Genomic DNA, 21,540 nt, shown 5'->3' with positions numbered 1-21,540 from the left:
CGCTGCTCCGAAAATGGAGTTTTTATTGTCTGTGTGAATTTTATAGAGACAGGCAGTCTGTCTCCATAGAGACAGACATAGATTATGAGCTGTGAAAGTTAATCCACAGGGTTCGTCTTTTTGTCAAAATGTAGTTAACTTCGACCAACAGTTCAATGAAATCGCAACCCAATTAAATATCTGTTTGGATACAGTGTATATTATGTTTAGTGATTGTTAACACAAATTCGTACCATGTCTGGTGATAATTATCTGCTCATTATTTGAGTTGACAATGAACATATGCACAATGAGCAGACAGTGAACATAAGGACTATGAGCAGACAGTGAACATATGCACAATTAGCAGACTGTGAACATATAGACTATGAGCAGACAGTGAACATATGCACAATAAGAAGACAGTGAACATATGCACAACAAGCAGACAGTGAACATATGCACAATAAGCAGAGAGTGAACATATGCACAATGAGCAGACTGTGAACATATGGACTATGAGCAGACAGTGAACATGTGCACAATTAGCAGACAGTAAACATATGCACAATGAGCAGACAGTGAACATATGCACAATAAGCAGACAGTGAACATATGCACAATGAGCAGACTGTGAACATATGGACTATGAGCAGACAGTGAGCATATGCACAATGAGCAGACAGTGAACATATGGACTATGAGCAGACAGTGAACATATGGACTATGCGCAGACCGTAAGCATATGGACTATGAGCAGACAGTAAGCATATCGACTATGACCAGACAGTGAACATATGGACCAAAAGCATATGGACTATGAGCAGACAGTGAACATATGGACTATGAGCATATTGACTATGAGCATATGGACTATGAGCATATGAACTATGAGCAGACAGTGAACATATGGACTATGAGCAGACAGTGAACATATGGACTATGAGCATATGGACTATGAGCATATGGACTATGAGCAGACAGTGAACATATGCACAATTAGCAGACAGTGAACATATAGATTATGAGCAGACAGTGAACATATGGACTATGAGCATATAGACTATGAGCAGACAGTGAATATATGGACTATGAGCAGAGAGTGAACATATGTACTATGAGCAGACAGTGAACATATGGACTATGAGCAGACAGTGAACATATGGACTATGAGTATATGGACTATGAGCATATGGACTTTGAGCAGACAGTGAACATATGGACTATGAGCATATGGACTATGAGCATATGGACTATGAGCAGACAGTGAACATATGGACTATGAGCAGACAGTGAACATATGGACTATGAGCATATGGACTATGAGCAGACAGTGAACATATGGACTATGAGCAGACAGTGAACATATGGACTATGAGCATATGGACTATGAGCAGACAGTGAACATATGGACTATGAGCAGACAGTGAACATATGGACTATGAGCATATGGACTATGAGCAGACAGTGAACATATGGACTATGAGCAGACAGTGAACATATGGACTATGAGCATATGGACTATGAGCAGACAGTGAACATCTCACAGCATTTACTATCATAGCTTATTGTGGCCAGTGTGTGTGTCAGTGAAACTCCCAGCTCTTTAAAATGTTGTTTGCTGATGTCCTCTCTGTCCTCCCTCCTATTCCCAGGGTGCTGCAGGGGGAGTGGCGGCGACTGAAGTGGAGGCATGAGGAGGCGGCGGCGGCTCCCCAGCTGACGGAGGGGGGCGAGGGGTGTCCGGGATCGCCCACTGGGGGCCAGCAGGACGAGGAGCTCCTGGCCGAGGCAAGGGTCCTTCGGCAGCACAAGACTCGCCTAGAGACACGAATGCAGATCCTGGAGGACCACAACAAACAGTTGGAGTCCCAGCTGCAGAGGCTACGAGAGTTACTGCTGCAGGTAGGGAGGGAGGAAGTAGAAACAATTGGAAAGTGGTAAGAAAGATGAGGGAAAGAAAGAAAAGATGGGTTGGAAAAGAGGGGAGGGAGGGGTGGGGTAGAGAACATCTCTAGTAAATAGAAAAAGACTAATGACTTAAACTGCAGGTACAGAGACAGGAAGGTAGGGGGATAGATACCACGAGAGAGAGGGAAATACCTATGGTAAGGAGAGAAAGATAGAGGGGGATAGACTCAAGAGGGATTAAGAAGCAGAATGATATGGGACTGACACTAAATGGAAGAGAGAAAGGGGAATAGCAAAGATAGTGGCTGGATTGAGAGAAAATATGACACTGCTGTAGAAGAATATGAATGTGCAAATGGGGAATAGAGAGAGGGAGAGGAAGGAATGAAAGCTAATTTGTACTGCCGCACTAGGGGAGAGAGAGAAAGAGAGAGTGACAGAAAGACATTTCCTCATGTGAAAAGACTTTGGAAATTGGGAATAGAGAGAGGAGATTGAAAGAGAGACTGATTTAGTGGAAAGAGGGGAATGGGAAGAGAGGGACAGAATACCAAACATTCTAAAATGATAGATTTTAACTTCCTGTACACTTCTATGAACCTCCCAACCATATAATGCATTTCAATCTCTTCCTCAGAAATAATCATGCACATACACTCTTTATATGAGTCTGTTTATCGTTCCAATATGAAGCGATGGAACAGGGAAAGTGGTGGAGTGGGGGTGGGTAGTCGACTCGGTGTCAACCGTCAACCTCTGTTTTCATCTCTGTAGAGAGTAGATCTTCGTTTGTTCATCATGGAACTAGGTCTGAATCCCCAGCCAACGCAGCCTTCGGTTTCACTGGAACACTTTGACTTATTTAGTGCATCTACAGTACATGTTTACTGTATCCTTCAACCCCAACACGTTCCAAGAAACGTTTGTGCTTTTCTGAAGTAGCTGTCAAAATGAGAACTCTGTTGGGATTGATGACACTATTTCTTTTCCAACAGCCCAAAGATGACTCGGAGGCCAACGGATCGGAACCTTCATCCCTGTCATCTCCGGTGTCAGGGGGAGGCCGTCAGGGGGACGGACCCAGTAGAGAGACCACAGACACAGAGGCAGCGGGTGAGCTACTAAGGCGAACATTCCCAAATAGTAGGTCAGGTCTCACTGGTGGGGTGCAAGTTCCAAGATATTCCTACTGGATTAATGACTGAACAAACATTGTTTTGTTCCTTCTGTGGGCCACAACAACATTAGTTCAGACAGAATGGAATGATTGAGTGTTCCGTTGTCGTTCTTCTCTCCCTCTGTGTGGTGCTGTATGTGCCAGGAGATGGAGATGAGGATCATGAACAGGACACAGTGCAGCAGCTGCAGGAGGTCATAGAGCAGCTGAGAAACGTCTTCCCGTCAGAACCTGGTGAGCCTCTGACCATACAGACCTTAGACAGATACAACAGAGACAGAACCATTAACCTGATGAAGACACACATCGATTTTTGCCGGGGGGGTCTCAGGGTTATATAGTCATTCTGAATGATATACTGTATACATGCCCCAGTTGGTAGAGCATGGCGCTTGCAACGTCAGGGTTGTGGGTTCGATTCCCATTGGGGACCAGTATGAAAAAAAGCATGAAAATGTATGAACTCACTACTGTAAGTTGATCTGGATAAGAGCATCTGCCAAATGGCTCAAATGTTGTTGTTTTTTAAAGTAAAATGAGACTGATACAACTTTGAAATGAACTATGAAGACAGTGATACAAAATGACCCTGAACAGAGGTGGAAACAAGATAAGGAATGTCTGAGGAGTGTCTAGAAAGATAAGCTACACCAGTTCTTATCTCAGTGGGGAACTACAATATAGGTGCCTGGTTCATTACCTTTAATCCCTACTGGGCCTCAAGGCTACCAGCGTAAAGGTCAATCCAATGTTTCTACAGCCAAACCCTCATCTGTTAGTACAGATTTGGCTATTCTGCATGTGTTCTAAAACACATCATTTTCACTCTTAATGGACACTTTTTTCCCCTCTCTCCTCTTCCAGGAGCAACGTCACTCATCTAACCCAGGGCGGGGCCTGGAGCGCAGAGTGATGCCTGATGGGATGCCTGATGGCCCGTGCCCCATATAGCTGCCGTCAGAGAGCTGACCCCTCTCCCTCAACCCTGTGGGAGCCAAAGGCTAACGGCTAATGCCAACGTCCAGGCCCAGCCACGCACTATGCTAACAAGCTAAGGCTAATGGATAATGTTAGCGGTGCAGCCAGACACTGTTAACCAGCTAAGGAAGCTAACGGCTAATGTTAGCAGCCCAGCCAGGCAGAAACTGTGTTAGCTATGGCTAACGCTAGCAGCCCAGCCAAGACACTGTGCTAACCAGCGTCTGTGTAGTTGCCCGAAGGTGTGAAGCCTTATATCTGTACAGCACAAGGACATTCCACAAAAATGACTTTGACACAATGCAAAAACGGTTGGGGATTTTCCCCATGTTTTGTTCTGTCCGAGTGCCAGTAACTGTGTGCGTATCTCGGTATGTATGTGTGTTTTCCTTTTCCCCCCCCAATGCGTTTCAAACTTCTCTTTTTTTATGGGGCGTTCATGCGCATCACTGTTGATTTGGGCCAGGCTGGCTGCATTTCATGCGGCTGTGATTGGGTGGCTGCGGCAGCCGTACCCAGAGCAGAACAGAGCAGATTGCCGGGTAGCCAGCGGGACCCACAACAAGCTTATTGACACTGTGGGACTGACACATCATCAGTAAAACCCAATGATTTATTTAAGACAGCCAAAGTGCCCGCCAGGCCAGGCAGCGCTGCTTCTGTGCACTGTGAGTTTCACTGCTTCCATCACACGCGGCACACATACACACGTACACATTGTTTCAGATGAACGCTCATTCTGTACTAACACACATTCATATCAACATTCGTATCACACAGGAATACAAAAAACAGATACACACACATCCACACACACGCTTACACCCACATCCACAAGCAGTGGAGCGAGATAGGCTGTGAATATGCCTCGTAGTGTTCAGAAAAAGGGTCTCGAGTCGAGGCCAATTTGTATCATGGCTAAGTGTATTTATCTGAGAAAGCGTCTAGCGTTAATTGCCGGGCCCTCCACTGTGGACTCTGACTCCTCGCTCCCACTGTGCACAGAGGGGGAGGCAGGGTGCCCCAGCCCCCCCTATCATCTCCAAGGACACTAGGAAGGATTGACCACATTAACCCAGCGGCCCAATTCCAAATAAACTCTTAGCCTTTTACACATGGCACGTCATCTGAAATGATCAGATAAGCAATATGCTAATAACTTCACTTTTCCCTCTGCTGTGTGGAAGGTTCACCATATTTCTTATATAAACATTTCAGGCGTACACAAATGCCTAGGATAGTAGGAGCTAGAGTCTGATATGGAGTTGGGCTACCATCACACCAGGATCATGTGACAATCCAGGCAGAGGACAGTCTATTTGCCTTAAACCCAAACAGAGCCCGTCACGGACTAATAAGTGTGTTTTCATGCTGCTACCTGAAACATTATTGAACGGAGTTGGCCCTGGCCCTGGCTCCCGCTTTCCCTCTCTTCTTTTCTCTTTTTATGCTTGTGGCCAGATGTTAAAGTACTGGCTCAGTGTGTTCACTCAGCGTTTTCACAATCAGAGGACGAGATTGGATCAGTGGGGTGTTGTGGGTGGATGTGGATTTCATACAAGGTGAGATTCGGTTTAGGGGTCTGGGTTCTGTGGCATTTTGAATTGTATTTGTGGATTTAGAGAGGCTTTATGAGTATGGAAAGGGAAGACGGTGAGAATTCACAGCACTAGAGCGACCTAGCACCTGAGAGACTAGTTAGAAAAGGCTGGGGTCAAATAGGGTTTTGGAGGCGTGGAGGGAGGATGGATGGAAGGTGGAAGGGAGACTCGGAGGGGGTGGAGATCTGAGAGACAAGAGGAAAGAGGAAGAAATGGTTCGTTTAGCAGTCCTGGGCTGAGCTGAAAGGAGCGATCTACTATGATGTGCTTGCCACAGCAAATCTCCAGAAAGAGACAGACAGGAGGTGAGTCATTTCCTGGAAAAGAGGAAAGATGCTCTGGGTTTATTATGTAGCATACCACTCCCATAACCATAAAGTTATTACACCCACATTCGCAGGGAGCCATGATGCGAATGGTTTCGAATAATTCAGAGAACGTTCTGACCTTATTGCCAAGAACAAGATTTGTTTGAATCCCATCTCGGTATTCGTTAGACTTTATCCCCTCCAGGCACCAACGTTCACATTTGACATCGTTGAGCGCCGCTGTGCCTGTCTTGTTTGTTTTGATGCCGTTGCTAGGGAACTGTCCCCAAGGACACGGCGCTGCAGGATGTGAGTCGGCAAGGTGGGGCGCCGTCCATAATGGAAATGCTAATAACCATATGGGGAAGAGGGAGTGCCTCGTTTCCATACCTCCCCCTGTCCTCCCCCACCTTAATGAGGCCTGCCACTGTTTAGTGTTTAGCTGGCATACAGTAGATAGTCATTATCATCTGTTCTACCTTTGCCAAGCGCTGACATGCACCGGCATCCTTTCTTAACATGTCAGGATCCAGGAACAAAGAAATGTTCGAGTGAAAAAAAAACATCCAACACGAAGAATGTTAACTCTTTGGAAACTCTTTAATGTTATACATCTCATTACACATTGATGAGCCACCCTGAACATAGAGTACTTGAGGCTATGAATATACGCAGCAGCATCGCATCTCTCTCTGTGTGTGAAACAATGCATCTATTGAACTATAGCTGGGGGAAGAGGTTAGGCCTGGAAACCAAAAGGTACTAACCATAGGTCCTGTAGACCTATAGAAATGTTTTGTGTGTTTTGGACAATATTGAGGTAGGTAGAGGCTAGGTGGAATGAATGATTACACCACTATAGCATGCAGTTTGTCAGACAGAACTACAGTTGAAGTTGGAAGTTTACATACACTTAGGTTGGAGTCGTTAGAACTCGTTTTTCAATCACTCCACACATTTCTTGTTAACAAACTATAGTTTTGGAAAGTCGGTTAGGACATCTACTTGTGCATGACAAGTAATTTTTCAAACAGTTGTTTACAGACAGATTATTTCACTTGTAATTCACTGTATCACAATTCCAGTGGGTCAGAAGGTTACATACACTAAGTTGACTGTGCCTTTAAACAGCTTGGAAAATTCCAGAAAATGATGTCATGGCCTTAGAAGCTTCTGATAGGCTAATTGACATAATTTGAGTCAATTGGAGGTGTACCTGTGGATGTATTTCAAGGCCTACCTTCAAACTCAGTGTCTCTAGGCTTGACATCATGGGAAAATCAAAAGAAATCAGTCAAGACCTCAGAAAAAAATTGTAGACCTCCACAAGTCTGGTTCATCCTTGGGAGCAATTTCCAAACGCCTGAAGGTACCACGTTCATCTGTACAAACAATAGTACGCAAGTATAAACACCATGGGACCACGCAGCCATCATACCGCTCAGGAAGGAGACGTGTTGTCTCCTAGAGATGAACGTACTTTGGTGCAAAAAGTGCAAATCAATCCCAAAACAACAGCAAAGGACCTTGTGAAGATGCTAGAGGACACAGGTACAAAAGTATCTTTATCCACAGTCAAACGAGTCCTATATCGACATAACCTGAAAGGCCGCTCAGCAAGGAAGAAGCCACTGCTCCAAAAAAATCCAGACTACAGTTTGCAATTGCACATGGGGACAAAGATCGTACTTTTTGGAGAAATGTCCTCTGGTCTGATGAAACAAAAATAAAACTGTTTGGCCATAATGACCATTGTTATGTTTGGAGGAAAAAGGGGGATGCTTGCAAGCCGAAGAACACCATCTCAACTGTGAAGCACGGGGGTGGCAGCATCATGTTGTGGGGCTGCTTTGCTGCAGGAGGGAACTGAAAAAGCGTGTGCGAGCAAGGAGGCCTACAAACCTGACTCCAGCTTTGTCAGGAGGAATGGGCCAAAATTCACCCAACTTATTGTGGGAAGCTTGTGGAAGGCTACCCGAAACGTTTGACCCAAGTTAAACAATTTAAAGGCAATGATACCAAATACTAATTGAGTGTATGTAAACTTCTGACCTACTGGGAATGTGATGAAAGAAATAAAAGCTGAAATAAATCATTCACTACTATTATTATTTCACAATCCTAAAATAAAGGTGATTCAAACTGACCTAGACAGGTAATTTTTACTTGGATTAAATGTCAGGAATTGTGAAAAACTGAGTTTAAATGTATTTGGCTAAGGTGTATTTAAACTTCCGACTTCAACTGTATATACAGTGGCAAGACAAAGTATGTGAATCCTTTGGAATTACCTGCATTTTCGCATAAATTGGTCATCAAATTTGATCTGATCTTCATCTAAGTCGCAACAATAGACAAACGTTTTATTTTATTTAAGTAGACAAGTCAGTTAAGAACAAATTCTTATTTACAATGACGGAACAGTGGAACAGTGGGTTAACTGCCTTGTTCAGGGGCAGAACGACAGCGTTTTACCTTGTCAGCTCAGGGATTCATTCTAGCAACCTTCGGTTACTGGCAAAACCCTCTAACCACTAGGCTACCTGCCGCCCCAGGTAGTCTAGTTCTTCTTAACCGCAATGAGGTTAAGAAGAATCCTAGAGTGTCAGCTAAAGACTTACAGAAATCTCTGGAACATGCTAACATCTCTGTTGACGAGTCTACAATACGTAAAACACTAAACAAGAATGGTGTTCATGGGAGGACACCACAGAAGAAGCCACTGCTGTTAAAAAAAAACATTGCTGCACGTCTGAAGTTTGCAAACGTGCACCTGGATGTTCCAGATTCTGTGGACAGATGAAGCTACAGTTGAGTTGTTTGGAAGGAACGCACAACACTATGTGTGGAGAAAAAAAGGCACAGCACACCAACATCAAAACCTCATCCCCACTGTAAAGTATGGTGGAGGGAGCATCATGGTGTGGGGCTGCTTTGCTGCCTCAGGACCTTGACAGCTTGCTATCAGACAGAAAAATGAATTCCAAAGTTTATCAAGACAATTTGCAGGAGAATGTTAGGCTATCTGTCCGCCGATTTAAGCTCAACAGAAGTTGGGTGATGCAACAGGACAACGACCCAAAACACAGAAGTAAACCAACAACAGAAAAGCTTCAACAGAAGAAAATACGCCTTCTGGAGTGGCCCAGTCAGAGTTTTGACCTCAACCCAATTGAGATGCTGTGGCAGGACCTCAAGAGAGCAGTTCACACCAGACATCCCAAGAATATTGCTGAACTTTTGCAGTTTTGTAAAGAGGAATGGTCCAAAATTCTTCCTGACCGTTGTGCAGGTCTAATGCGCAACTACAGAAAACGTTTGGTTGAGGTTATTGCTGCCAAAGGAGGTTGACCAACCAGTTATTAAAGCCAAGGATTCACATACTTTTCCCACCCTGCACTGTGAATGTTTACACAGTGTGTTCAGTAAAGACATAATTGTTTGTGTGTTAGTTTAAGCAGACTGTGTTTGTCTATTGTTGTGACCTAGATGACGATCAGATCAAATTTTATGACCAATTTATGCAGAAATCCAGGTATTTCCAAAAGGTTCACATACTTTTTCTTGCTACTGTATATTCCTATGGTCTGTTTAATGCAGCAGAGCTGTAGCTCTTCTGTCCCCCTCTTACTCAAACTCCCAGAAGCCAATACTGTCTATGTAGTGGCCCTCTGAAGACTAACCCATCAAAAGGCTTTTTTCTCTGAGGGAGTGTTAACAATGAATTATACTGCCCACACCACGTCTCTCTGTAGTCATGTGATTATCCATCTGAGGCAACTAATGTTCTAAAATAAAATACAACCAGTAACTCCCCGTAGCGCGAACCGTAGCGCGAACCAGTCCCACCATCAGTAGCGTGAACCAGTCCCACCATCATCAGTGGGATTGAAGAGAAGCGCTCTTCTCTGGAGACAGAGCGAGGCAGAGACATTTTAGAGAACATAGCCAACGGGTGGTGCCCCTGCTATATATGGTGCGGTCAACCCGTTAACGAGCACGCTCATTTTCCCCAACATGTAAGCTGCGAGACCTTCCATGTTTGAGTTCCGTGCACTCTGGCATCATTTACGAGACACAGCGAGGGATGTTTGGCGCTCTGTAACACGGCAGGGCCATGAATCACCTGAACTCTTACGGGAATCAGAGCTATGACAACATACACTACCCTATGCTAAGACACAGCCAAATACCAAAACAAAAAAAACACACTCATCGTCTCTATTTTAATGTCGATCTGAAGTCATTTTTTTTTTATTAACATTACCACGCCTCATTACGTGATGATTTGTTTGACTAATGTGTCAATGCCATTTATTTCATTGTTTATGTACTGTACTAACATTCCTCCCTATTGCTGTCCTCCCGGTCGGTTTTTAATCTGTATAAAACCTTTGTGAAAGAAATGCCTTTTTAATAACGAGTGGGTTACTGGCTGCTTTCTACTCTTTGTGTACAAAAGGATAAATAAAATGTGTATTTGTTACACAGAACGTCTGCTTGTGTTGTGTGTATGCCTCAAGCGATGATCCTGAATTGAATTATGAGAATCATCACATGATACTTAATGATCATATCAATGCCAGAGTATCCTTTATTTCTTTTTCTTGTGTTTACGCTTGGACTTGAAAGACGGATTTCCAGTCGAGACCCCAGATTTGGTGTGGCTCGCCCCCTCAGATGGACACGGCTGTTCGTCAGAACTCTTTCCCTCTGATTTACTCCCTTCATTAATTTTGCTTTCCCCTGCCTCTCCTTTGTTAGGTCTGTTGATCTGTGTGTCTAACCTGACTCTCTCCTCAGCTACCTCTGAAAGTACCTCTGTGGCCGGTGGGTTAGGGAGGTCAGCGGTGGCTAATGGACTCCTATTGGTCGATTCGGATTGAATGGCTCTGCTTCTTGTATTCTCATTGGTGCCTTTGTTCCCTGTGCTTCCCTTGGTTACTTCCTGGGCGGCAGTTAAGTGACATTTGCCCTTTTTCACAGCCTTATCCTTCCCTGATCTCTCTGTGGCTACATTATCTCTGCCTTCATTGGTCTGTGCCATATCGGTCTCTTTATCTCCGGCTCTGTTAACTACCCCCGCCTGTCCATCTCTCTCTACCTCTACACTCTCTCTTCTTTTCCCACTATCCTTCTCCACTCCCCCACTACCTCCATCTTTCTCAGCAATGGCTGCTTTCTCCGCACTCTCCTCCTCTCCTTTTCCCTCTGGCTTCTTCTCCTCTCTCACTCCATCACTACCTCCCTCTTTTACAGTCTTCCCTGCTTCCCCTTCTTTCTGAACGCTCCCCTCTACTTTTTTCTCCTCTTGAAACTTCACTGTCTTCTTTACTTTCCTGGCTTTGGCCTTGGCCTTGGTGCCCTCGAGGCCCCACTTTTCCTCTGTAGCTTCCCAGTAGTTCTTCTTGTCGATGATGTGCTTGTTCCGGAGGTTCTCGCCCAGCCTCTTCATCTCCTGATTGACGATGGGCTTGAACCTGGGCTCCAGACGCTCCACCTTCTGGAAGTCATTCCTGGCCTCCTCCTCGTTGCACAGAGCCGAGTGGGCTCTGGCCCGCTGGTACACTGCCTTGAAGTTATCTACAGAGAGATAAAGGGAGGGAGGGAGGTGGAGGAGGGAGAGAAGCAGGGTACGGTAGATTAATATATTTGTAGAGGGAAAGAGATGGAAGAGAGACATAGAAAGAAGTAAGGAGGGACATTGAGAGAGGAGAAGAAGCAGGGAGAACAAAAGAGAGAAATGAATTAGAGAGAGGGAGATTAGAAGAAGAGACAGGGAGAGGGAGACAGAGACAGTAAAAGATGTGCAGTTAGACAGTGAATGAGAGGAGATAGACCAAAAAAGTGGGTAAGAGAAATGGAGAGAACATGAAAAATACAAAGGGAGTGAGAGAAAAGAGAGAGTTAAGGAGAAGGCTATGATCAGTAGCATATCACATCTACTCTGCGATAAATAATTCAGGTAAAAAGAAAACAACGAATTTCACTCCTGACTGTTGTGTTAAGAGCACAGTACCAACGAATAACCACAATAATGGAGAATGATGCAAGTGGGTTTTGAAACTTCTAGAAAAAAGGGAGAGCGAAAGATTGAAAAATCAGGTCGGGGAGCAACACAAGGGCGAGGTCCGCATAAGGACAAGCATTTGTACGACAGATGTCGAGCATTCAACTCCAAAACAGAGCCCAGCTAGCACATAACGTTCTGAGAACCATATGTTTCTTAGAGCTCTCCAACAGAGCGTGGTTGTCCTATGGTTACTTTGCATACAACCTTCCCACAACTTTCTGGGAATGGTGCAGGATAGTTATTTTCTTGGTATTTCATTACTTTAACAGAATATTTCCTAAAAGTTCAAACATGGTTACATTTCATTTCAATAATGTTCTAGAAACGTTCTCCAACTGGTTTGACATTGGGAATGTTCGCAAATAGTTCCAAGATCATTAAGAAACAACGTTCTTCTGTGGGAATTTCAGTACATCAGCATAATGATTCCTCATGGTTCTATTTAAAGTCATGTTCTCAAATTGTTCCAGAATGTTAAGAAACAACATTTTTCAGTGGGAATTTCAGCACAACGTTTCTTATAGGTTTCCTCATGCTTCTATTTAAAGTCATGTTTTCATTGTTTCCCCGAGAACGTTAAAACGTTCCATAAAAACCAAAAGAAAATAGTTGTTACGTTCAGAGAACGTTATAAGAATGTTATTTAAAAACATACACATTCCGTTCTCAGCTTCAACAAAACTCTCCATCCTCTATCTTGTTAAGTATGTTCAGGTGTGCCCACTAGTTGGCCACACCTGATCTTAATGAGTGCTTGATTCCTTTGAAATGGGGTCTATTTGAATAGACGAAAATGAACAGCTTTGTATGCATAAAAAAACATGGCATTTTAGCTCCATTCTGGTGGCGCAGTGGACTAATTTCATGGATAGAGAGCAGAAGATTATAGGTTTGAATCTCACTGATGCTGTGTTACAATAAAAAATGTGTTTTCCCATGAATAATGCCTATCTGTGCTTGGAGATCAAAAAAGTTAACCCAAAATAAGATAGCAGTGTTAGTAAAAGTCTTATTGAAACATTCAGTGAAAATTTTAAGGAAGTTATTAAAAAACCTCCAAATAACCAATAATTTCTGTTCTCAGAGCATTAATAAAACCTCCCTGGGAAACTTTCAAGGAACCAGAGAAAACATTATCAGAATCTCCCTGCAACCTAAAAATAAACATTCCCAGAACAGGTGAAATATTCACTTCTGATCTCAGAACGTTTAAAAAACGTTCCGTTTTACAGGTCAGGAAACGTATGGCTTCGTTCCCACAACCAATGTGAAACCAAAAACATATGTTCCCACAACTTCCAAGGAATCAAATGTGCTAGCTGGGGTAAGTATCTTTTTTATTTGAAACATTCTTTCTCACTGATATGAAAGATAAGTTCCATACGTTTCGAAAACCGTTTTGCATGCAATGATTATTGACGTTTCTAAACTTTAAAACAGAGTGTCTTGATTGTAGTTTACATGGTCCCACCTGTAAGCGGTGCTCTGAGAACCCTTGGGATAAGGCAGAAGGCCTTGGGTTCTCGAGAGCAATGGCAGCTGCTTCTCAACCATGAGAATAAGAGATGTAGGGAAGAGAGATACAGAGTGGGATAAAAATGTATAAAGGGGGTGAGGGGGAAGTGAATGAGAGGGAAAAAAGACATCGAGGAGACAGGTCCTGGGAGAAGAGAGAGGAAGACCGAGAGAGAGGTAAGAGGTAAGGAGGTAAGAAACAAAGAGACAGAGACAAAGGAAGAGAAAGGCAGACAGAGAAAAAGAAAGGTAGTGTGTGTGAGAAAGAACCTCTGTGTTTCTTGAGCAGCTTGGTGTTGAGCGCCACCACTTCCTGGTAGTCCCTGAGCTCCAGCAGACACTGGCTGAGGTTGAGAGTGATCGGCACACGCACCTTCTCCAGAGAGTCCCAGTCCTCCCTCCTGTCTTTATAGCACACCTCCTGCACAGGGAGATGGAGGGAGAAAGAGGGGGGGGGATAGCCAGAGGGAGTGGAGAAAGGGACAGGAAGGGAGAGATCGGGGAAGGGAGAAAGAGAGGAAGGGGGAAAGAGAGCGGTAGATGGAGGGGAGAGAGAGGAATAGGAAGAGAAGAAGAGAGATACACGGAGGAAAGTGGGATAGAGGGGAATGACAAAGAGTAAGAGTTAGAGAAAGAGATGCTTGGGTGAGCGCTGTCACTCTAAGATCTCCGAGGGTCTCGCTCTGTTATTTTTAGCTCCCCTCTTCATGTTCCTGTTCTATTCTGCCAGTGTACCTTCAATCCTATAGCCTTGCTCTTCTCTCTTCAGTGGAGTGGCAACAATGCAAAATGAATAGAGCCTGTGAGAGGCCAAGAACCAATGGCTCTTATGTAACAGGTATCATAGAGGAGTCTTCTTGAGGCGCTTGCACACTGCTCGAACAATGACCAACAAACTCCAACATTCCAAAGTTGGCAGTTGTATGTTCAAAAGATTATCCAAAACACAAACATTACCCAACAAATGTCCTATTGCCTTCATGTATTGTCATTCTTAGCTATTTCATAACAACGTTTTATTTTTAGCCTGTCATTCCAATAAATCATTATTTTATCTCTGTATTATCTGTATCTCTGACGTTCAACAGCTGTGACTGCTAGATTAATTGGTTGTTTCACACTGAATGAAGACCTAACACCGAATGAACACACCCATGAATGAATGAACATTCCACTATTGGAATGAACACACTATTGAAAGAAAACACCATTGAATGAACTGACAACTGAACAAAATAACACACCATTGAATGAAGCTGCCAATTAATGGACACTAACCTTGTTTTGAATGAAGTCCACGTACTCCAGAGCCTCCTTGAACTTTGTTGTGGCCTCGCTGTATTTCTGTTCTGTAAGCAGGAAGTTACCCTCCTTTTCCAGGAACATGATGTGTCGTAACTTCTGCTGCCAGTCCATCCCCTCTATCACAGACAGAGCACTCTGATTGGTCTCTGGCTGAGTTTCCGGGGTGCTCTCTGTCCTCTTATTGGCTGTTTCATCCTTCATTGTAGCCTGATTGGCAGTTCTATCCTTCACTTTTGCCTTATCCTTCACTGTAGCAGTAATGGTTGTTCCATCCTTCTCTATAGCCTTTTTCCACCCTGTCTCATTCTGCTTGTCATCCTTGACATCTTTCACTTCCTCTTTGGAAGAGGCTGAGTTATCTTTGCTTTTCTCCTTATCTTTCACCTTGGTCACTGTGCTCTCACCATCCTTCTCTTTCTTGCCCTCTTCATCTTCCTTCTCCTCATCTTCCTCTTTCTTCCCCTCTATCTCCTCTTGCTCCAGGCAGTTCCAGTATTTCTCCTTCTCCTCCCAGTATTTCTCCTTCAGTCTATCAGCGAGGAACCTCAGCTCTTTGTGCACCAGAGGGGCCAGAGTGATGTCCAGGTTGGCCACCATGTTGAAGTCTCTCTTGGCCTCCTTCTCGTTCCACACTGCAGCATGGGCCTTGGCCCTCTTGTAGTACGCCTTGACACAGTCTGTAGGAGAGAGGGAGGGAGGTGGAAAGGGTGGAGAAACAGAGACACAGAGAGAGCGATATTCATCAATATTCACTACCATCTTTGAAAGTAAGGCTTCATTAGACTGGAAGCACTAGTGTAGTGACACTAACCGATACACAGTAGCTAAGATTCACATTTTTACTCATCTAGGGCTGTGCATGCTTGAAAATGACACATCTCCAATCACTGTATTTTCTTATCAGCGGAGAACACGGCATAGAGAGAAAAGATACCCGCTTAGGGTGTGTGAGTGAGTGAGTGAGTGAGTGAGTGAGTGAGTGAGTGAGTGAGTGAGTGAGTGAGTGAGTGAGTGAGTGAGTGAGTGAGTGAGTGAGTGAGTGAGTGAGTGAGTGAGTGAGTGAGTGAGTGAGTGTGTAAGAGAAAGAATAACATTTCAATAAAAAACGAGAGGCCCCCTGTCTCAGAACACACACACCACCTAATCCTGTTTCTCTGAGGAGCGGAGATGAGTGGGCTGCAGTGACTGCTTTAGATCCCCATTGATGGCTTTCCTCTCCTCCTCTCATTTCCTCTCCATTTCATCCCCACTCCCCTCAAAATCTTTCATTCTGCCAACATTTAAATTGATTTCTTCATAGCCTCTGGGAATAACCGAGCCGGTGCGCCACGGAGAACCTTCACCGACTCAGAGTCCCTCTCAGAAAGAAGATGTCTCCCAGGTGGAAGGAAGGAGGGACGGAGGAGATGCTAATGAAAGGTTGAATGCAAGGTTGCAAGTGATAGAGACGACAAGATAACAATGACAAGAGTAAAGAGGCTCGGGAGAGAGTGAGAAGGGGAAAAGGAGGGGAGAAGAGAGTGTAGAATAGGAGAGAGTGGCGAGGGGTGGCGTGGTCTAAGGCACTGCATCTCAGTGCAAGAGGTGTCACTGCAGTCCCTGGTTCAAATCAAGGCTAAATCACATCCGGCCGTAATTGGGAGTCCCTTAGGGCAGTGCACAATTGGCCCAGCATCATCCGGGTTTGGCCGGGGTAGGCAGTCATTGTAAATAACAATGTGTTCTTAACTGACTTGCCTAGTTAAATAAAGGTTAAATATAATAAATAAAAATAAAGAGAAGAGGAGAGAAGGACCGACAGGAGAGCAGAGGAAAGGACAGAGAGGAGAGGAGACGCTCTCATCGAATGAGATGAGAGGAAGTCAGTCTCTCTCTCGCTCATATAAGGCAGCCATCGCTATAAGTTAAGGCAGAGGAAAAGAACAGCGAGTGAAGACCAAAAACAGCCTATGGACAGTGTCTCAGGGTTCAGTCATAGGGCACTGAGCTACGTACATGTCAGAATGGGGACTCCTTGAGGATTGGGGAGACACACATAGAAGGCAGCACAGCGCTAATCCCTGCATCAAGCAGAAACATATGTCAACTGCAGTGCACACCAAATCAGACTACAGGACAAGAAGTGACGGTGTCAGTAATGTTGCTGAAGAAACAGCTGGCTTGTACACGCAAAAAGGGCTATACAAATAATATAGGCAGTAAACGTAAAAAGACAGACAAGTATTATTCTACATTTTTTGGGACAATCATCACTGTTGTCCATCATGCTCCAACTCCAACTAATGACTCCCATTAAAAAAAAGATTTACTCAATACGTCATTTTTGGATACAAAACCCGGGATTGCATGATTGTTTGTTTGTATTTGTGCCTGCATGTGTGTGTGTGTTACCTTTGTGTTTGTGTATCAGGTCACTGGTATGCTCCAGAACCTCATAGTACTCCTCCAGCTCCAACATGCACTGGCAGTAGTTCAACACTAGGGGAGTGATGAGCCTGTCCACAGCTATGTAGTCCTCATCACCTGGCATCTCCTACAGGTGGGAAATGAGTGTCTGTGACCCGTTTCTTTATCATGTTGACAATATCCCTCCCTCCCTCCTCATGTTGTATGTCATGGATGCTCTCCCTCCTCCTCTCTTCATTTCCTTCCCATCACGTCCCCCTTCGCTCCCTACACGTATCTTTTCCAATCCCTCCCTCCATGCCCCTTTCTTTTACTAGTCATAACCTTCTCTCCTGTTATTTTCTCTCCCTCCATCCCGACCATATCCTTACCTGTCTCCTTATTCCCTTCCCTCCCTCCTCTCACCTTGGACAGTACAATCCGGAGTAGCACCACAGCTTCCTGGTACTTCTTGGCAGCCTCTCTGAAGTGCCCCTGTCTGACTAGCGCATTGCCCTGCAGGTGGAGCGAGGGCACTTCCTTCATCTTCTCATCCTTGTCCATTATCCACGACTCCCGCTTGTACGAGAAGGGGTCTCCCACCTGGGGAGATCAGGGGCGACAGGCAGAACAAATGTAAAAAAGTAATCCAGGGTCTGGTTCATTCAGACACACGGTAACAAAATCTTCTGCAACGGAAATTGGACAAGACCTGTTAGTCCCTCCCTGTTTTCTTCTGTTTGGTGCCAACTGAACACAACCCACCTCCACTTGGCTGAGGATTGAATGTGTTGCCTTTAACTCCGCTAGTCCCCCTGGTGATTAGCGGCTGGTTACATAAACCGTTTTGTTTGTGAATTGAGTGGTTGAGGTAGGATGAGCTGTTGTTTGTTGGAGACAGAGAGAGAGAAGGCTGTGTTTGGAGTCGGCTTGTAATGTAACGGGTGGAAATGATTGTCTGGAGGTTTGTTTGTGGGCGCCGAGATGTGTTTGTTTGGACAGATGTGTGTGAGTGACAGAGGTGTGTTGCTGTTCACATTGGGAGATGTTTTCATAAACTAAGGGGTGTGTACTTCTAATGGTGTAGGTGTATAACCACTGGTGCATGTGTATTCCCTCTGTGCCAACTTAACATGTGTGTTGTGTGTAACACATTTAACCCCTCTCCTCTTCCTGCAACTCCTCCCCAGGTCCTTAATGTAAATGTCACTGTCAACTTACCAGGTCAATGAAGGGTTAATAACTAAAATGATGACGATAGTGTAACAGCTTGTTACCTGAATTAGCTCCATGATGAAGATCAGTGCCTGAGGTGTCCTCATCAGTTCATCCAGCTCAGGCCAGCCAGTAGTGTTGTAGTGGAACATGTTCCCCATGCCACACGTGTGCCTCTGGCCCTCTAGGGGGTCCTTGCCCTGGGCAATCAGCCTCATCCCCTTGGACACGATAGGGTACAAGCCTGTGTGCTGAGATGGGAAAAGACACCACTATGACTCAAATAGAGTCAGAGAGACAAACCAACGTGGCCTCAGAGCATTTCATATTATTCTGTATGTAAATCCGAGACACTCTAGTATGATATGTTACACTGTATTCATACTGTATGGTATGTGTTAATTTGTGGATGTCCATCATCCATCTTGTATGATATGTTAGGAATTGCAATTAGTACAATATGTTAGGAATTGCAATTAGTACAATATGTTACGAATTTGCAAAACGGATGATATGTCACGAATTCCAATTTGCTCTAATTATTAGAATCGGGTGTGCTAGATTAGGGTTGGAGCAAAACCTACAGGACGGCAGCTCTATAGGAACAGGGTTGAGGAGCCCTGCTCTAAGGGTTAGGTTAGGGGAAGGCTTAGTTAAAAGGGTTAAGGTTAGAGGAAGGGTTTGTTAAAAGGGTTAAGGTTAGGGGAAGGGTTAGCTAACATGCTAGGTAGTTTCAACGTTGCTAAAACACTGAAGTTGTCTGTGATGATTCAAACACACAACCTTCGGGTTGCTAAATGTTCGCATTATACGCCCACCCCTCCAACCCGACCAACCACCCTTCTTTCGTTTTTGCTTTAGGTAACCTTCTATCATACGTAACCATACCAAACGTAACATACAGTATCGTACTAATTTGAGTGTTCCGGATTTACGTTTATTATGTTATGTCTAGTCTATGAGACTAGGCGGCACAAACACACACACACATAAACAACAACTCCGTTGTGACACAAATGGAGTCCATTTGAGAAACAAACACACACAATATCGATCTGACTAAAATAGACTCCGAGGTACTTTTTCACCTCACCCCTGCTGGTTGCTGAACTAGCGGCCCTAAACTAACGAATCACAAGCACCATTTGACTTGCAAATCTTTGCTACTCTTTGCTTTTCCCAGAAGGAGAAATAGAGAAATTGTTGCAGACAAAAAGATTTCTCTGTTTTAGTTTTTAATTGTGTACGTAGGAGGCCAACAGAGGTAGGTTAATCTGTAGAAGTATGAGGAGAGCAAAGCTTCCTCCGCCACCCCAGTGAACACTAATTACCAGACAATTTGGGGTCCCTAGATCTCCTGACTCTCGCCTCTGTTTCGCATCGGGAGGTGAAGATGTCTGTGTGTGTCTATTCGTGTGTGTGTGTGTTTAATTGGTCCCTGGACTCACAACGGCATCGCACCAGAACTCGGCCACCTCTCCGATCCTCATGGAGGTCAGCAGCGTCTCCCACACCTCCATCTTGAACATCTTCCCCACAAAGATCTCCATTGGCACTTTGGCTTTGGCTTTACGACTGTCGTCAATCACCGTGCGCTCAAAGTTGTCCAACAGCGTCTGGAAGTGGAACACCAGCTTAGATGGAGAGGAGGGAAGGGATATAGAAAGAGTGGGGATTAACTGTGGTCATATGTTCCAGAGCTTTCCATTGTCAACACACACACACACGTATGCACTTGCACCTACACATACATAGTGCCATTTGGAGTGTGTGTGTTGGGGGGTGTCTGGACTCTGGCTGACCCTCTGCTCCACTCTGTGTGTGTTTGGTATGCTATGGCCCTAACCTTCTTTTGCTCTCGTTAACTGGAGTCTTTTGTTTGAGGCTTGCGACAGAATGGGAGCAACACAGAACACAGCTGTTGAATGGGCCAGATATTCATGTCATTGCTCAGGAAAATGTTAGTCATCGTTGGACTCCAAGCCTGGGGACTTATGGCTGGACATGATCAGGTGATGTGTGTGTGTGTGTGTGTGTGTGTGTGTGTGTGTGTGTGTGTGTGTGTGTGTGTGTGTGTGTGTGTGTGTGTATGTGTGTGTGTGTGTGTGGTTAGGAGACGTCATCAGCACCACAAAGCCCATGCATGAACACACTGATCCGTGACTGTTCAATCCCCACAGATGGCAATACGCCGTGTAGCAATTGTGTTGACCCAATGTTCGCGGTGTGTTACACCCAGATACAGAATATTTTACTCCCTCACATGAATTATTCTAATCGAGGTGGGCAGAGATAATCTAAAAATGTACATCGCCCTGTAAAGTATTAATTGCTACACAATGCTAATTATACATTGCATAATTTCCTCCACACATTAAACCCTAGGCATATCTAGAGTTCAGCGGTTTCTGAAATGGCAACCTGTTCCCTATATAGGAGACTACTTTTGAACCACAACCCTACACAGGCCCTGGTCAAAAGTATTGCCCTATATAAGAAATAGGATGCAATGACAGACACACACGGTCATGTCTGAGGGTGTTATGTCTTACCTTGGTCCCCGGTGGAAAGTGGGGCATTGGGCCATTCCCTCCGGCCAGAATCTTCTTCTTGACCCCTGGGTAGTTCAGCAGGTACGTCTCCTCCATTTTAACTACCAAACTTCCTTTTCTCTAAACTTTGGGTAGGTAAAAAGGTGTGTTTTAAACCCTGGGGCTACACTGCAGGCTATGGGGAAGAAGCAACAGTATGTGTCTTTAGACTCTCTCTCTCCTGCTCTCCCTAATTAGTCTAGTGAGGAGGGAGTGTGTTAGCGTCCTGAGGCAGCCCGGTGCAGTCCTCCTGCTCTCTGACAGATGGCTAGATTACCAGGGTTTGAAGATGGCCACTTTAATCTGGGCATGCTAATCCCTCCCCTGCCCCCCAAAATCCTCAGAATAATCCCCTGTAAGAAGTTGAAGAGGTGGGTGACCAGAGGAACATGTGAGGGCGAAGCAGAGAGAGATCACTGTGTTAGAAAATCTTTCTAGAAGGTAGGAAGGTAATCCTCGAGGACGTGGGAGACCATTGTCTACTCAACAGGGGTTGATGACT

At 44.7% G+C, this 21,540-nt stretch overlaps 2 protein-coding genes across 2 annotated transcripts in view; one reads left to right on the top strand and one right to left on the bottom strand.

Moving 5' to 3' along the window:
- The window catches only part of LOC120047004 (dystrophin-related protein 2-like), a 138,971-nt gene extending 135,020 nt beyond the window's left edge, over positions 1-3,951 (top strand). The window contains exons 23-26 of the mRNA XM_038992552.1: positions 1,635-1,884; positions 2,886-3,003; positions 3,212-3,301; positions 3,932-3,951. Of these exons, the coding sequence (XP_038848480.1) occupies positions 1,635-1,884; positions 2,886-3,003; positions 3,212-3,301; positions 3,932-3,951 (478 nt within the window). The remainder of the gene's footprint in view (positions 1-1,634; positions 1,885-2,885; positions 3,004-3,211; positions 3,302-3,931) is intronic.
- A 1,808-nt stretch (positions 3,952-5,759) lies between these two features.
- On the bottom strand, positions 5,760-21,095 carry LOC120047003 (aryl-hydrocarbon-interacting protein-like 1). Its single transcript, XM_038992551.1, has 9 exons — positions 21,000-21,095; positions 19,896-20,081; positions 18,510-18,698; positions 17,659-17,835; positions 17,239-17,380; positions 14,821-15,524; positions 13,813-13,963; positions 11,290-11,537; positions 5,760-5,831 (listed from the first exon to the last, which is right to left on the bottom strand). The coding sequence occupies exons 1-9, from the start codon at positions 21,093-21,095 to the stop codon at positions 5,760-5,762; spliced, it is 1,965 nt and encodes a 654-aa protein (XP_038848479.1).
- Positions 21,096-21,540: the final 445 nt, after the last annotated feature.

The sequence above is a fragment of the Salvelinus namaycush genome, chromosome 5 (assembly GCF_016432855.1).
Source record: "Salvelinus namaycush isolate Seneca chromosome 5, SaNama_1.0, whole genome shotgun sequence".
In the NCBI taxonomy this organism is placed as follows: domain Eukaryota; kingdom Metazoa; phylum Chordata; class Actinopteri; order Salmoniformes; family Salmonidae; genus Salvelinus; species Salvelinus namaycush.
This window is presented reverse-complemented; position numbering and strand designations above follow the sequence as displayed.